The following is a 17,750-nucleotide window of genomic DNA, read 5'->3' on the forward strand; positions in this document are numbered from 1 at the left end:
TAATTTTGGCCTTGCTGTGATCTCCAGCCACTGTTTGTTCAGTGCGACTGTGGCATAACCATTTTGCTATATAAATGCATGATTATATGCATTTATATAGCATATAATCATTGTTTTCCTCTATCATAGTTTATAGTGTCAGCCTCAAGCACTCATTTAAAGAACTGCACAGTAAGGCGTGGTAGTTTGCTTATTTGTTTTTTACTTTTTTGGTTGTTTTTTTAATTTGCAAAAAATATAATTTTGGTCAGAAATGTATATATCTTATGACAGACTAAAAGGATGATACCATTGCATTTTAGAGTTTTACCATCTGAGTCCTCAAATTGAATAATGTTTTCACTGGTACCTGTAGAAACATGCCAGCAGTCTGATCATCAGCTTAGACAGTTAGGTGTGAATTGATTTTCAATTCTATGACCAGCAATGGAAAAAGGGGGCAGTGTTATCTGCTCCATGAATAATGATTACTGATGTGTCCTTGAGAAAGACAAAGAACGAGACTGAAGGGAAGTGTGACTGCTTTCACATGACACAGGGTGAAACTGCAAAGCAGCAGCATGCGTTCTCAGCATGTTTGAGTGAAAGTACAAATACCAAATTTTAGTTTCTCTTGAAAAAAAACTGCCAACCGCAGAGACATAAATCGGTTAACAAAGGTTCTGCTTTGTTTAAAGGATGGCTGGTACTGTTGCCTTGGTATTCAATGAGGCTCACTAAAATAATCAATACAGAGGAAAGCACAAAGTTAAAAGAATGAACAGCTTAAATAAAAAAATAATAAAATAAGAGAGCAGGAGAAAGCCTACATGTGCATGAAAACTGTATTGATAGTTGGTGATGTTGCACTGTGTCCTGTCCTGAAATGTGAGGCTTTTTGTTAATGACTGTGATCCTGTGGCTGCAGTTAATCACCTGCATCCCTCACAATAAACATACTGTTGGCATGAAAGTTAAGTGAAAGTATTTGTTTCAGTGCCTGAGTGCGTGGGTGAGAGGCATGACGTAGGTGTGTGTGTGTGTGTGTGTTTGTAAAACAGCAGCCCACCATTAAAGCTCACAGCCAGCCCTCTCCCAGCACACCAGGATTAACAGCACTTAAATGTTCCTGTTAGTACACCACCTCCTCTTTGCCTCCCACGCCAACCAGTACACATGGTGCTGCCCACAGCTTTGCTCATGCAACACACACGACCTCTGTGGTTTTTGTGCTCTTCGCTCGACCCTGGCTGCCTAAGCCTCCAATAAATGGTACTGAAGTGCACCCATCGGAGGGTGTGCGGGGTGGGGGGCTAAGCCCAGAATGTCCTCTATTTCACAGATCTATTAGAATCTGAGTACATGACAGAGGCAGGAACACAGGAAAGGAGGAAGACAGACCCTGACTAAATCAAAGGGGCAAAAATGAGTCTCCTTCTCCAGTCATGCATTAGATTATGTTAATGCCCCTTTATTTCAGGCCTTTGCTCCATGTCTGGTTATCACATGCCCCCTGTGACAAATCATACACAGAAGGACAGAAATGGATGGTAGGTACCTGCCACAGAAATCAATAACAGAACGGATTCCCATTTGACTCTCAGCAAGCAGAGAGATAGACGGGGGATGTGAATGAATGAAGGTGTTTATGGGAGTCTGCTGGGGGAGACTATGGGACCTTTTTATGAACTCGGGGATGGAACGGCCACCATTACATTAAACCAGGGAGTGTATTGTTCTAAGCCATAGCATATTCCAGTAATTACTAGACAGCAGCAGACAGAGGAAGTGCAACAGCAAAGAAGAAGCAAAGCAACAGCAGAGAGAAGTGCACACACACAGGGACTTTTTACTACTTTGCGCTTGCCACACTGGATCAGCCTACATAAATGGGTCATAAATGACAAATGTAACATACTGAAAGATAATCCAGATTTATTGCAACAAGAGTGTGAGATAATAAGAAAAACAAACAGGGATGAAGCATATCATATGGCACCTTTTAAGTTTTAGTGTGTGTTTAAAGTTTCATATTAAAAACAACATTAACAAAAATAGTCCACATCCCCAAATATGAAACTGCACTGTTAAGTTTAATGTGGAAGTATTACCTAAAAAAACTGAGTGTCTCAGTTATTTCAGAGAGAAAGAGCAGAGGCGCAACATCCCACGTACCCCACCATCACCTAACTAAACCGTTCGCATGATGAGTCACATCAGAATCTGTTTGATGAAGTGATAATTAATGCATTCAATGGATACAAATGCAAATGGGAAAAAGAAAAACCTTATATGCCAGGAATACAGTTTTTGTCACGGTTTGCCGGGGCAAGCCGTGTGGACCCAGGACCCAGGATCATGACAGTACCCCCCCCTCAAAGGCTGGCCCCAGACAGCCCAACGAGAAACAAAACAGCCAGAAAAAACAGAAAACAACCCGACCAGGGCGGGCGGCGGGGGCCCAGGAAGGAGGGCTCGAAGCAAAACAAAACCGGAGCACCAGAAGGCCAAAAGACAAAAAGAAAAAACGAGTCCAAAACCAAAAGAAACGAAGCACACCAGAACACAGGAAAAAACAGAGTCCAAAACAGAAGAGTTCAGGGGGCCGACAGCACAGGAATCCAAAACAGTTCAGGGGGCCGGCCAGGGGGCCGACAGCACAGGAGTCCAAAACAGTTCAGGGGGCCGACCGTGCGGACGGCAACGGCGGCGACGTGGACACAGTTCGGGGGGGCCGGCCGTGCGGACGGCAACGGCGGCGACGTGGACACAGTTCGGGGGGCCGGCCGTGCGGAAGGCAACGGCGGCCACTCAGGCGATGGCGGTCCGGGGGCCGGCCGTGCGGAAGGCAACGGCGGCCACTCAGGCGAAGAGGGTCCGGGGGCCGGCCGTGCGGAAGGCAACGGCGGCGACGAGGGAGACGACGGAGCAGTTCAGGGGGCCAACCGCGCGGAAGGCAACGGCGGCGACTCAGGCGATGGCGATCCGGACCAGGTGAGGCAGCAGAGGCCGGACTAGGCGAAGCACAGGCTGAAGCCGGACCAGGCGAAGCACAGGCAGAGGCCGGACCAGGCGAAGCACAGGCAGAGGCCGGACCAGGCGAAGCACAGGCAGAGGCCGGACCAGGCGAGGCTGAAGGCTCTGAGGCTGGACCAGGCGAGGCGCTACAGGCGGCACTGGAGCTACTGGGGCCTGCGCTACAGGCGGCACTGGAGCTACTGGGGCCTGCGCTACAGGCGGCACTGGAGCTACTGGGGCCTGCGCTACAGGCGGCACTGGAGCTACTGGGGCCTGCGCTACAGGCGGCACTGGAGACTGAACTGAGGGTGGCACTGGAGACTGAACTGAGGGTGGCACTGGAGACTGAACTGAAGGGGACACTGGAGACTGAACCGAAGGGGACACTGGAGACTGAACCGAAGGGGACACTGGAGACTGAACTGAAGGAGGCACAGGAGACTGAGCTGAGAGGAGCACTGGCTGCGGGGGAGCTAACCGAGCTGAGAGTGGCTGCGGGGGAGCTAACCGAGCTGAGAGTGGCTGCGGGGGAGCTAACTTAGCTGCCGGTAGCTGCACAGGCGATAAGCAGCTCGCGTTGACATCCGCCACACAAAACGCAGCCCCTGAATGAACAGTCATGCAGTCCGAAAATGAAAAAGAGTCCTCACTCACCACAGCCGGCGATTTAGAAGCCCGAACGTCCGGCTGTGGGGTGGCGCGCTTGCGGCGCGATCGGCGTTTCCTCCCCGCAGACAGCTCCGACGGGCCGGGCAAGATCACATCCGGCGAGTCGGGCAGCGAGGCAGGAGTGGCTGAGAGAAGGTGCGGTGTGAGCCGGAGAAAAGCCTGCATGGTCGGAGGAAGCGACTGCAGAAGCCATGGCAGGCCAGAAAAGAGCCGTTGTAGCCGACTTTCCACGGCACGACGAAGCTCCTCTGGAGGGTTCTCCAGCCATAGCCCGAGGAGAATCTCCACATTGTACGCAATGTCGTCCTGGAGCTCCTCGGACGGATTCACTGCCGCTGGGTCCATGGTGGCTGGTTCGTACTGTCACGGTTTGCCGGGGCAAGCCGTGTGGAATATGAAATAGGACCCAAAATGCGGCAGCTCTGGTGCAGATGAGTGTTTATTTACAGGGGTGTGAGTACAAACAGCGGTGGCGACAAAACATGAAACCGGAAACCTAAACTGGGTAAACTAATAAGACAAACCAGAATGAGGATGCAGGGAGGTCCGGAGAAATACATACAGGGAGAGCGAGGGGAAACAACACAGACGAACCAGCGATTACCAAGACAGAAAATACAACTTAAATACACTCAGAGAACACAGGGAGATTACACACAGGTGGGAGACACAGCTGGGAGTGATTAACATGACGAGACCAGGGAGGCAAACTGAAAACACTCACATAAGACGCAGACCTTCACAATAAAACAGGAACACACGGGGGGGAACAGGGTAAACACCAATTAGAGAACAGAACCAAAATCGCGAAGAGAAAACACAAAACGCTGGGTCAAAAGGACCCAGGATCATGACAGTACCCCCCCCCCCCCCCTCAAAGGCTGGCCCCAGACAGCCCAACAAGAAACAAAACAGCCAGAAAAAACAGAAAACAACCCGACCAGGGCGGGCGGCGGGGGCCCAGGAAGGAGGGCTCGAAGCAAAAAAAAAAACGGAGCACCAGAAGGCCAAAAGACAAAAACAAAAAACGAGTCCAAAACCAAAAGAAACGAAGCACACCAGAACACAGGAAAAAACAGAGTCCAAAACAGAAGAGTTCAGGGGGCCGACAGCACAGGAGTCCAAAACAGTTCAGGGGGCCGACCGTGCGGACGGCAACGGCGGCGACGTGGACACAGTTCGGGGGGGCCGGCCGTGCGGACGGCAACGGCGGCGACGTGGACACAGTTCGGGGGGGCCGGCCGTGCGGACGGCAACGGCGGCGACGTGGACACAGTTCGGGGGGCCGGCCGTGCGGAAGGCAATGGCGGCCACTCAGGCGATGGCGGTCCGGGGGCCGGCCGTGCGGAAGGCAACGGCGGCGACGAGGGAGACGACGGAGCAGTTCAGGGGGCCGACTGTGCGGAAGGCAACGGCGGCGACTCAGGCGATGGCGATCCGGACCAGGCGAGGCAGCAGAGGCCGGACCAGGCGAAGCACAGGCTGAAGCCGGACCAGGCGAAGCACAGGCAGAGGCCGGACCAGGCGAAGCACAGGCAGAGGCCGGACCAGGCGAGGCTGAAGGCTCTGAGGCTGGACCAGGCGAGGCTGAAGGCTCTGAGGCCGGACCAGGCGAGGCTGAAGACACGGAGGCCGGGCCAGGCGAGGCTGAAGACACGGAGGCCGGGCCAGGCGAGGCTGAAGACACGGAGGCCGGGCCAGGCGAGGCTGAAGACACGGAGGCTGGGCCAGGCGAGGCTGAAGGCCCTGGAGCTGCAGCAGGCGAGGATGATGATGGAGCTACAGCAGGCGGCTGGACGGGCTGAACGGGCCCCTCGGACCCTCCAGCGGAGGCAGGAGGCTGAACGGGCCCCTCGGACCCTCCAGCGGAGGCAGGAGGCTGAACGGGCCCCTCGGACCCTCCAGCGGAGACAGGAGACGAAGGCCGGAGCGGTCCCTCGGACCCCCCAGCGGAGACTAGAGACGAAGGCCGGAGCGGTCCTACGGACCCTCCAGCAGAAGTCACCACTAAGCCAGCAGTCATGGAGTCCTCTGGCAAACACGAAGGCAACTGGCGATGCACTGAGCACTGGCTCTGCCCAGGCAACGCTGACATGGTGCAGTTCTCAGGTGGCTGCATAAACTTCAGGGGTCCAGAATCAGCCAGGGACTGAGACCTAGCCTCTGGGGAAGCCCTGGAGCGGCAAACTGTGCCAATGGCGGCTGAACCATGAAAAGCACCTTGAGGTGAAATTAAACTTTCTCCCTGCATGGAGTGAATGAGTGAAACCGGTGATACTGGAGCCAGAGCTACGGGTAGCGGGGGCACTGGAGTTACTGGGGCCTGCGCTACAGGCGGCACTGGAGCTACTGGGGCCTGCGCTACAGGCGGCACTGGAGCTACTGGGGCCTGCGCTACAGGCGGCACTGGAGCTACTGGGGCCTGCGCTACAGGCGGCACTGGAGACTGAACTGAGGGTGGCACTGGAGACTGAACTGAGGGTGGCACTGGAGACTGAACTGAAGGGGACACTGGAGACTGAACCGAAGGGGACACTGGAGACTGAACCGAAGGGGACACTGGAGACTGAACTGAAGGAGGCACAGGAGACTGAGCTGAGAGGAGCACTGGCTGCGGGGGAGCTAACCGAGCTGAGAGTGGCTGCGGGGGAGCTAACCGAGCTGAGAGTGGCTGCGGGGGAGCTAACTTAGCTGCCGGTAGCTGCACAGGCGATAAGCAGCTCGCGTTGACATCCGCCACACAAAACGCAGCCCCTGAATGAACAGTCATGCAGTCCGAAAATGAAAAAGAGTCCTCACTCACCACAGCCGGCGATTTAGAAGCCCGAACGTCCGGCTGTGGGGTGGCGCGCTTGCGGCGCGATCGGCGTTTCCTCCCCGCAGACAGCTCCGACGGGCCGGGCAAGATCACATCCGGCGAGTCGGGCAGCGAGGCAGGAGTGGCTGAGAGAAGGTGCGGTGTGAGCCGGAGAAAAGCCTGCATGGTCGGAGGAAGCGACTGCAGAAGCCATGGCAGGCCAGAAAAGAGCCGTTGTAGCCGACTTTCCACGGCACGACGAAGCTCCTCTGGAGGGTTCTCCAGCCATAGCCCGAGGAGAATCTCCACATTGTACGCAATGTCGTCCTGGAGCTCCTCGGACGGATTCACTGCCGCTGGGTCCATGGTGGCTGGTTCGTACTGTCACGGTTTGCCGGGGCAAGCCGTGTGGAATATGAAATAGGACCCAAAATGCGGCAGCTCTGGTGCAGATGAGTGTTTATTTACAGGGGTGTGAGTACAAACAGCGGTGGCGACAAAACATGAAACCGGAAACCTAAACTGGGTAAACTAATAAGACAAACCAGAATGAGGATGCAGGGAGGTCCGGAGAAATACATACAGGGAGAGCGAGGGGAAACAACACAGACGAACCAGCGATTACCAAGACAGAAAATACAACTTAAATACACTCAGAGAACACAGGGAGATTACACACAGGTGGGAGACACAGCTGGGAGTGATTAACATGACGAGACCAGGGAGGCAAACTGAAAACACTCACATAAGACGCAGACCTTCACAATAAAACAGGAACACACGGGGGGGAACAGGGTAAACACCAATTAGAGAACAGAACCAAAATCGCGAAGAGAAAACACAAAACGCTGGGTCAAAAGGACCCAGGATCATGACAGTTTTAATCAAAATCATGATAGTGTCTTAAGATTATACACCCAACCCTAGGCAGCGAAAGCAAGGGTATAGTACACACGCAGACAGGCAAAGACAAGGGTGTATTGTCAAGCTCCATAGCCTTTTGAGATCTACAGATACAGAAAGACAGTTTCAAAGGTCCCCATCATTATTAACCAGCTGCTGGCTGTAAGGATACTAACGATACTATTGTCACTGGAAAATTTGGCTTCATACAAGACTTGCCTCATGGTGTTCAAGGTTCAAGGTTCTTTATTCATCACATGCATAGTTATACAAGTATAACACACAGTGAAATGTTTGGTTTTGGGCCCGGATGGCTTGGGGATAGAAGCCCCTCTTGAGTCTCTCTGTCCTTGCCCGGATGATGCGGAACCTTCTACCGGATTGCAGAAGTTGGAACAGTTTGTTGCCAGGATGGGACGGGTCCTTCAGTATCTGCGCTGCTCTACAGTGGGGCAAAAAAGTATTTAGTCAGCCACCGATTGTGCAAGTTCCCCCACTTAAAATGATGACAGAGGTCAGTAATTTGCACCAGAGGTACACTTCAACTGTGAGAGACAGAATGTGAAAAAAAAATCCATGAATTCACATGGTAGGATTTGTAAAGAATTTATTCGTAAATCAGGGTGGAAAATAAGTATTTGGTCACCTCAAACAAGGAAGATCTCTGGCTCTCACAGACCTGTAACGTCTTCTGTAAGAAGGTTTTCTGTCCCCCAATCATTACCTGTATGAATGGCACCTGTTTGAACTCATCATCTGTATAAAAGACACCTGTCCACAGCCTCAAACAGTCAGACTCCAAACTCCGCCATGGCCAAGACCAAAGAGCTTTCGAAGGACACCAGGAAAAGTATTGTAGACCTGCACCAGACTGGGAAGAGTGAATCTACAATAGGCAAGCAGCTTGGTGTGAAAAAATCAACTGTGGGAGCAATCATCAGAAAATGGAAGACATACAAGACCACTGATAATCTCCCTCGATCTGGGGCTCCACGCAAGATCTCATCCCGTGGGGTCAAAATGATCATGAGAACGGTGAGCAAAGATCCCAGAACCACACGGGGGGACCTGGTGAATGACCTGCAGAGAGCTGGGACCAAAGCAACAAAGGTCACCATCAGTAACACACTACAACGGCAGGGAATCAAATCCCGCAGTGCCAGACGTGTTCCGCTGCTGAAGCCAGTGCATGTCCAGGCCCGTCTGAAGTTTGCCAGAGAGCACATGGATGATACAGCAGAGGATTGGGAGAATGTCATGTGGTCAGATGAAACCAAAGTAGAACTTTTTGGTATAAACTCAACTCGTCGTGTTTGGAGGAAGAAGAATACTGAGTTGCATCCCAAGAACACCATACCTACTGTGAAGCATGGGGGTGGAAACATCATGCTATGGGGCTGTTTTTCTGCCAAGGGGACAGGACGACTGATCCGTGTTAAGGACAGAATGAATGGGGCCATGTATCGTGAGATTTTGAGCCAAAACCTCCTTCCATCAGTGAGAACTTTGAAGATGAAACGAGGCTGGGTCTTCCAACATGACAATGATCCAAAACATACCGCCCGGGAAACAAAGGAGTGGCTCCGTAAGAAGCATTTGAAAGTCCTGGAGTGGCCTAGCCAGTCTCCAGACCTCAACCCCATAGAAAATCTGTGGCGGGAGTTGAAAGTCCGTGTTGCTCGGCGACAGCCCCAAAACATCACTGCTCTCGAGAAGATCTGCATGGAGGAATGGGCCAAAATACCAGCTACTGTGTGTGCAAACCTGGTAAAGACCTATAGTAAACGTTTGACCTCTGTTATTGCCAACAAAGGTTATGTTACAAAGTATTGAGTTGTATTTTTGTTATTGACCAAATACTTATTTTCCACCCTGATTTACGAATAAATTCTTTACAAATCCTACCATGTGGATTCATGGATTTTTTTTTCACATTCTGTCTCTCACAGTTGAAGTGTTCCTCTGGTGCAAATTACTGACCTCTGTCATCATTTTAGGTGGGGGAACTTGCACAATCGGTGGCTGACTAAATACTTTTTTGCCCCACTGTAGTCCGGCATCTCCTGGTGTAGGTGTCCTGAAGCAGGGGGAGAGCAATCCTGCAGCAGCGTTCTGCTGTATGGATCAATCTCTGAAGGGCTTTTTGGTCCTTAACACAGCTGTTCCCAAACCAGGATGTGATGTTCTGTGTGAGGATGCTCTCCACAGCGCCTCTATAGAAAATCCTGAGGATCTCTGGAGAGACCCTGAACTTCCTCAGTTGTCGTAGGTAGTACAGGCGCTGCCTAGCCTTTTTGGTCTGGACCTGAATGTGGGCAGCCCATGTCAGGTCTGAGGAGATGTGGACATCAAGATACTTGAAGGACTGCACCCTCTCCACTGGAGCTCCATTGATGATAATGGGCTTGTAGTCTCTGTGCTGACTCCTTCTGAAGTCCACCACCAGCTCCTTGGTCTTGCCAACGTTCAGCTGGAGGTGGTTGTCCTGGCATCATGATGCCAGATTCTTCACTTCATCCATGTAGGCCGCCTCATCGTTGTCGGAGATGGCGCTGTGTCGTCAGCAAACTTCACAATGGTGTTGGAGCCATGGGTGGCCACACAGTCTGAAGTGTAGAGGGAGTAGAGCAGTGGCGAGAGGACACATCCCTGTGATGCTCCTGTGTTGATGGTAATGCTGTTAGAGACGCATCGACCCACAAGGTCCCCTTCTAGATAAGGCACAAGTACAGGCCTGTCTTAAGTTTGCCAGTGAACATCTAAATGATGAGGTTATAGGATCAGAAAAGGATTGGGAGAAAGAAGAGAAATCCTGAGTGTGACCAAAAGAACACCATCCCCACAGTCAAGCACGGAGGTGGAAACGTTATGCTTTGAGGCTGTTTTTCTGCTACGGGTACAGGATGACCTCCCTGCATCTGGGCCAATGGATGGGGCCGTGTACATAAAATCTTGGTTGAAATCCTCCTTCCCTCAACCAAAACATTGAAGACATGTCGTGGAGTCGTGGATGTGTCTTCCGGTATGACAATGATCTGAGGCAACAAAGGAGTGGCTAAAGAAGAAGCACATCAAGGTCATGGAGTGGCCTAGCAGTCTCCAGACCTCAATCCTATAGAAAATCTGTGGAAGGAGCTGAAGTTTCGAGTTGCCAAGCAGTAGCCAAGAAACCTAAAATCCCTCCTGAGACATGTGCAAACCTGGTGACCAACAACAAGGAAAATCTTACCACTGTGCTTGCCAACAAGGGTTTCTCCATCAAGTACTAAGTTTTTTTTTACTTGGGTATCAAATACACTTTTCTCTACATGACATGCTAATCACTTTATAACTTTGATGTTTGGGTTTTTTTCCAAATCTTTGTTTGATATTCTGTCTCTCTCCATTAAAATGAAAGTGCCATAGAATTTAGAAACTCTTGATTTCTTTGGAAGAGATTTCTTTCATTTCTTTCCCCTGCAGAATTCACAAATTCAGCAGCGGGTCAAATAATTATTTCCCCCACTGTAATGTGATTCGTGGTTAAAAAGGAAAAACAAGCAAGATTCCCTGATCATTAATATTCATACCATATGGCATATCATATGGGAAAATGCAACCGCCACCTCACATTGACACGGAGACAAAGCAACACGCTGCCGTTGCCGTGTTAGCTTTACGTTAAAACAGATGGAAGATTACAAGAGGAAGCATTGTTCCATTTCTTATTCAAATTATATGGATTAGTGCAGCATATGGAGTGGGTGCAGCGACGAAGCACACCTCACATTGCAACAAATGTAATTTCAACACATTTACATTTCTGAGTTGTAAAAAGAAGCACGTTTGTTAACAACATATGTGGTTTCAAGATGGTGTTTCATTAACATGGTGCTTTAAAAGGTACAGTACGGTCCAAACACATGTATAGAATGAAAATGACCTAATTTTGCTTTGTTAAGACTAGAATCTATGTGTTCAGATATAATTCTAACCAAAATAATCAGGAACTTTCAAAGTAGTGCTAACCTTTTGAATCTCTTCAGGCAAAGGGTAGATCAGAGGACTGTGAAGGTCCGCGCTTATGTCTTTCTCCTCCACCTCCTGGTCTCCTAGAAACAAGCAGAATTAGCTTAGTTAGTCTTTCACTTTCAAGAGAATAAAGTAATCAAACCATTTATATAACATCGGATAGATGGCATTTTGAAATTGCTTCTTTTGACCAGCCGTCCAAAATAATCAATGCAAGCTGAGATTCAACAGAGAACAGCAGCAAATTGGTACATAAGAATACATTTCTGAATGACTAATAGATTTAAAAAATTGTTTGTGAGCAATTTTGTTGGTCAGGTAAAGCTTTTAATGGAAAGATAGTTTTTTGGAGTTTTTTTTATGGGGCTATTGCAGGCAAAGTGAAAAGAAAGTACACCTTCTTTCACTTCTGTTTTTTATGTATTGGGGCATAAAAATCAGGTCTTAAAATTAGGTGAGTACAACCTCAGATGAACAATTAACTGAAGCAATGTTATACAGAAAAGTGGACCAAAATTTCTGCACAAAGCTGCGAGAAAGTGAGAAAATCATACAGAAAAAAAGTATTTTAAGGTATTGCTGATAAAAGTGGTTCTAAAAGTCACTGAATCATGGGGTGTAGTTAGTTTTTCATACACTGCTTCTGCATTTTGGCTGCTGTTTTCAGCATAAAAGTGGGTGGTACTTTTAAACTGATGAATAGCACTTTGCCTCTAAGGTTAATGTAAGGGCAAATCCCTTAGCGTGATGTCCACCATATTAAACCCATTTGTGGTACACTCTATTCAGTAGATTAATCAGTTCAGATTACAGCATTAAGCTAAGAGACCGTAGCAGCTTTTTGCTGCTGGAGGTATTTTGACTTCACAGCCAAACACTTGCCTGTCCTCGACTGCAAACTGTTTCAATTTTCAAGCCTGGGGACTTTGCAAAAAAGCAAGGCTCTAATAACTTTCTGTGCTGTGTGTCATGGTTTATTAAGGATGAAGGTGATATATAGGTGTAATGCAAGAGAACAATTATTTGTCTGCCTTGTGCTCTCAGTTTGTGTAATTGCTACAGTCCCAGATAAGGTCTTTTCCCTGAGATAAAGTCAGTCATGCGGGAATGGATGCAGAAGGTCGCATGAGGAGAACAGCAACACAAGCGTAACCAGGCCTCTGTCTATGTGCGAGTGCACGCTTTTAGGGCATTTATCTATCGGCTTGCCATTAGTGAGGGGAACGGAACACACCAATCCAACACTTGACCTCAAATTAGATACCTCTGGCTAACTCAGACCCAGAGGTCACTCCCATCAGATGACCTGCTATGTGCCACACATTAAATGCACTTTGCGGGTCATTGGCAGATATTGAATGAGAAGACGTATGGGAAAACGTACAGCACAGACACAAAGGATTTGGCCAGCAGCACAATGCAAACAGACAGACAAACATCAACAACTGCAAGTAATCCATGAAGTCATGCAAAGACAGACAGTTTGGCCCCAATGCACCCGCTAAAACCTTCAAGAATTCGCATGTAAACAAGCACGAGTACTCCCTCTGTGTCTTTCACACTCTCACGGCAATGCAGACACATAAACCCAATCCAATCAAAGACCAGGCTTCATGCTCACGCACGCTAATATCCTGATTGCCCCCCTACTGGCTTTAGGCTTTGCATTTAAAACACAGCAGAGATCCTCAATCACTGGCTCACACAACACAGATAAATTAGTGACGCCCTGTGACAGCATTAAGCCAGCCTACCCTTTTTCGTGGACACAGATATAAAAGGCCGATTTTGCATGACAACCGTTCCCCTGTGACATTTTGCCTGCTTTAGCCCTGATTGGACTATTAATCAATCTAATGTGAGAGAGGCAAGCTGTTCATAAACTCATCTATTCAGCACGGGTGTAAGCCTTGAATCGTGAGAGGAAACATACACAACAACACAAAAAGTCAACAGGGCTCACAGGGGGCTTAAATAACACAAAGATAAGCATCGAAGGCCATTAAAAAAAAGGATTTTACTGCGAAAGAAAATGTGCCTTCAGCCATCATCATCATGAAGGATGCACAGTCAGATTATATAACTGTGTTTTAATAATCCACCAAGACTACTGTCTGCTTAAGAAGTATAGCAGCATGAAGTCTGTAATAGTTGTACAATATACAGGGAGTGCAGAATTATTAGGCAAGTTGTATTTTTGAGGAATAATTTTATTATTGAACAACAACCATGTTCTCAATGAACCCAAAAAACTCATTAATATCAAAGCTGAATGTTTTTGGAAGTAGTTTTTAGTTTGTTTTTAGTTTTAGCTATTTTAGGGGGATATCTGTGTGTGCAGGTGACTATTACTGTGCATAATTATTAGGCAACTTAACAAAAAACAATATATACCCATTTCAATTATTTATTTTTACCAGTGAAACCAATATAACATCTCCACATTCACAAATATACATTTCTGACATTCAAAAACAAAACAAAAACAAATCAGCGACCAATATAGCCACCTTTCTTTGCAAGGACACTCAAAAGCCTGCCATCCATGGATTCTGTCAGTGTTTTGATCTGTTCACCATCAACATTGCGTGCAGCAGCAACCACAGCCTCCCAGACACTGTTCAGAGAGGTGTACTGTTTTCCTTCCTTGTAAATCTCACATTTGATGATGGACCACAGGTTCTCAATGGGGTTCAGATCAGGTGAACAAGGAGGCCATGTCATTAGTTTTTCTTCTTTTATACCCTTTCTTGCCAGCCACGCTGTGGAGTACTTGGACGCGTGTGATGGAGCATTGTCCTGCATGAAAATCATGTTTTTCTTGAAGGATGCAGACTTCTTCCTGTACCACTGCTTGAAGAAGGTGTCTTCCAGAAACTGGCAGTAGGACTGGGAGTTGAGCTTGACTCCATCCTCAACCCGAAAAGGCCCCACAAGCTCATCTTTGATGATACCAGCCCAAACCAGTACTCCACCTCCACCTTGCTGGCGTCTGAGTCGGACTGGAGCTCTCTGCCCTTTACCAATCCAGCCACGGGCCCATCCATCTGGCCCATCAAGACTCACTCTCATTTCATCAGTCCATAAAACCTTAGAAAAATCAGTCTTGAGATATTTCTTGGCCCAGTCTTGACGTTTCAGCTTGTGTGTCTTGTTCAGTGGTGGTCGTCTTTCAGCCTTTCTTACCTTGCCCATGTCTCTGAGTATTGCACACCTTGTGCTTTTGGGCACTCCAGTGATGTTGCAGCTCTGAAATATGGCCAAACTGGTGGCAAGTGGCATCTTGGCAACTGCACGCTTGACTTTTCTCAGTTCATGGGCAGTTATTTTGCGCTTTGGTTTTTCCACATGCTTCTTGCGACCCTGTTGACTATTTTGAATGAAACGCTTGATTGTTCGATGATCACGCTTCAGAAGCTTTGCAATTTTGAGACTGCTGCATCCCTCTGTAAGATATCTCACTATTTTTGACTTTTCTGAGCCTGTCAAGTCCTTCTTTTGACCCATTTTGCCAAAGGAAAGGACGTTGCCTAATAATTATGCACACCTGATATAGGGTGTTGATGTCATTAGACCACACCCCTTCTCATTACAGAGATGCACATCACCTAATATGCTTAATTGGTAGTAGGCTTTGGAGCCTATACAGCTTGGAGTAAGACAACATGCATGAAGAGGATGATGTGGACAAAATACTCATTTGCCTAATAATTCTGCACTCCCTGTATGACAAATATATGCCCGTACTGTCTGGTAAATAAATACAGCGTCAAACTGCATGTGTACATGATTGAAAAACATCCAAATCTGCAGAGGTGTGAGAAGGTTTTGAATGAGATTTCAGAGGTTTTCATAGACCTAAAACTTTCTGCAGCTTTCCCACGACCACCCTCCAAAACACAACACCATGTTGTATTCCTGCAGCAGCTGGCGCGAAGAAACGTCTATAATATAATGAATCTGAATAAAATATTAAAAACTGGACAGCACTGAGCATGCATTACCAATGAAGGCAGACACATATCTAAACGCTGGATCAGCTTAGCGATGTGTTTAGCCGCTGTGTACAGAATGCAGCCAGCTACTTTTTAATTTCAGTATGTCACAAAGTGTAATTAAAAACAAAACAAAACATAAGGACACGAGTCAAAGAGAATAACTAACTAAGGCTAATATTAAAAAAAAGAAAAATAAACTCTTAACACTAGAAACAAATCAGTGCGCTTCTTCTTCGGTCTAGTTAACTGGGGTTAAACGAATGTACAGCCTTGTTACTTTTTTATGTGTCGACTATGTAAAGAAGTAAAGAACAAACTGCTACCTACCCATTATCTGGCCTGAAAAATAGGTAAAAATAACAACAAGGCATTAACAAGTTTAACTTGCGCGAGCCACGCGCTGGCTGTTGCTATGGCTACGACGTAACTACACGTAGAACGTCCAAAGATCACCACGACGTTAGCCAGCGCGAGCACCGGATACTTGATTGTCTACCAAAATAAAAGCAGCCACCTTGGAGACCTTTGTTTCATTTGACACGCACTACCACGTTTAAAGCGGTTACTTATTTGTGAAACCGTTTGCTTTGTTGCTATAGCAGCTTTGTTTTAACCTCTTGAGCAACACTTAAGACAACTGCTTATTCCATGTTTTGGGCAGCTGGAGTGTGCTGAAGGCACATAGGGTACTTTAAGTTAGTTTTAACCATAACCATACTTATTATGTATACATGGGTATATTTTGAAATAAAATAATATCAGCATAATACATAAGTTTATTACTAAAGCAAGTATGACTACAATAAAAAAAAAACCCACAAATATTAAATGCATAAACAGACCAGCTGTGTCATGTTTCACATGGGCAAGTTTGGCAAAAAAAGAAAAAAAGAAAAGAAGCAAAACTACTGATACTCTGTGTGATTCAATTACAAACTTTAACCTAGTTACCACACGAAGCTGCCTTCACTCATTAGCACCACACAGGAAGGCGACACTGGCGTTGATCCCCTCATGTAGGCCTAATCTGAGACCATAGAAGTAATGGGTCACTTTTAAAGGACATACTTGAGTTATTGTGTGTAAAACAGCGACACGCACAGTGCCGTGAAGTCACATTATCCGAGCTTTTCCTGCTCGCATGCACAGGTCACACACTCCATGCGCTGTTTGGGATGTGTGCATGTAGTTCATTGCCTCAGAACTAATGCGAAATAGCGGCCAGACATTCCCGCAGGGGGTCGGCTTTTACAGGACACATTGTTTCATAGTAGTAAATGGTTAACAAATGTCATTGGACCTACATTTGCGCCTTATCCTGTGACATCATTGCTGTCATCTTTGTATTTTTCCCCGTGACTGATGGAAAATTGTGAATGCCGTCTTTCCTAATAGAGATTGAGAGCGTGAGGCAGGGTGAGATCTCTGGTCTGATTTTATTTGGGATGCGTGCCGCACTATTTATGGACCCATCAATGAATCGTGCAGACTCAGTCGCTCTGATGCAAATTGCATTCGCCCACTTAAGTCTAGCCTACCTCCCTTCCGTGCCTGTTTATCTGCCTCGGCAGCAGAAAGAAAGTGGGCGGGGGGGGCGAGTGGTGATCGTGACAAAAGCGGGAAAGGATGTACTCAAGCAGAGACAATAAACCTCTCACCCTACCGTAACAAAAATGAGGAGACAGAAGACGCACCTCCTCTTTGTCTCTGCTACTGACCAAATCCCCAAATCCCCCCCCATGGCAAGGGCATGAAAATAAGCACAAGAGCACAAAGTGACCACAGCTGAGTCCTTTGTCACGTCACGAGTTATTGCTTCACGTATATTTAAACTCTGCCATAACTGTCCATCTACAGGAGCTGATCTGCTAATTGAACCCCTAATTTCCTTCGGGATTAATAAAGTATTCTGATTCTGAACCCAGCCAAAGTTAACTGGCCAGAGCTGTAATTTATAATATATTAACAATAAGACTAATAATCATTCCCTGTCATAACTGCCTGGCTTACCCTTGAACCGCATTTGAGGCGGTCTCTGTGGCAAATTAACCTAATTCGGTAAGGTGCTTCCAGTGTTTTTAGGGGCTCTGAGCCTGCAGGGACCGGGAGCTTGGCGTCTATTGAGTCTGTTTCCGGCACGCTATGCTGTGTGGGCAAGTGTATAATGAAGCATGCTGAGTGTCTGCTTGCTTGCGTGCGTACGTGTGTGTGTGTGTGTGTGTGTGTGTGCAGTGAGGGAGGAAGGAGAGGGGAGGGGCTACAGGAGAAAGTGCGTGTGTGTGCGTCTATCTGTGCGTGCAAGTAAAGAAGGGAGGAGGGGTGAATATGACCCACTCTTCTTTTTTTGGCACGAAATGACTAATATTGTCACGCCT

At 47.7% G+C, this 17,750-nt stretch overlaps 1 protein-coding gene across 1 annotated transcript in view; it reads right to left on the reverse strand.

Annotated features, from left to right (window-relative positions):
- Positions 1–15,863, reverse strand: part of lekr1 (Leucine-, glutamate- and lysine-rich protein 1) — a 104,618-nt gene extending 88,755 nt beyond the window's left edge. Inside the window, exons 1-2 of the mRNA XM_085380715.1 lie at positions 15,703–15,863; positions 11,375–11,457 (exon numbers count right to left, since the gene is read on the reverse strand). Of these exons, the coding sequence (XP_085236841.1) occupies positions 11,375–11,457; positions 15,703–15,706 (87 nt within the window). The 5' untranslated portion in view covers positions 15,707–15,863. The remainder of the gene's footprint in view (positions 1–11,374; positions 11,458–15,702) is intronic.
- Between the last annotated feature and the right edge of the window lie 1,887 nt (positions 15,864–17,750).

The sequence above is a fragment of the Rhamphochromis longiceps genome, linkage group LG14 (assembly GCF_057381845.1).
Source record: "Rhamphochromis longiceps isolate RC_006_pf linkage group LG14, R_longiceps_female_GT1.1, whole genome shotgun sequence".
NCBI lineage: Eukaryota > Metazoa > Chordata > Actinopteri > Cichliformes > Cichlidae > Rhamphochromis > Rhamphochromis longiceps.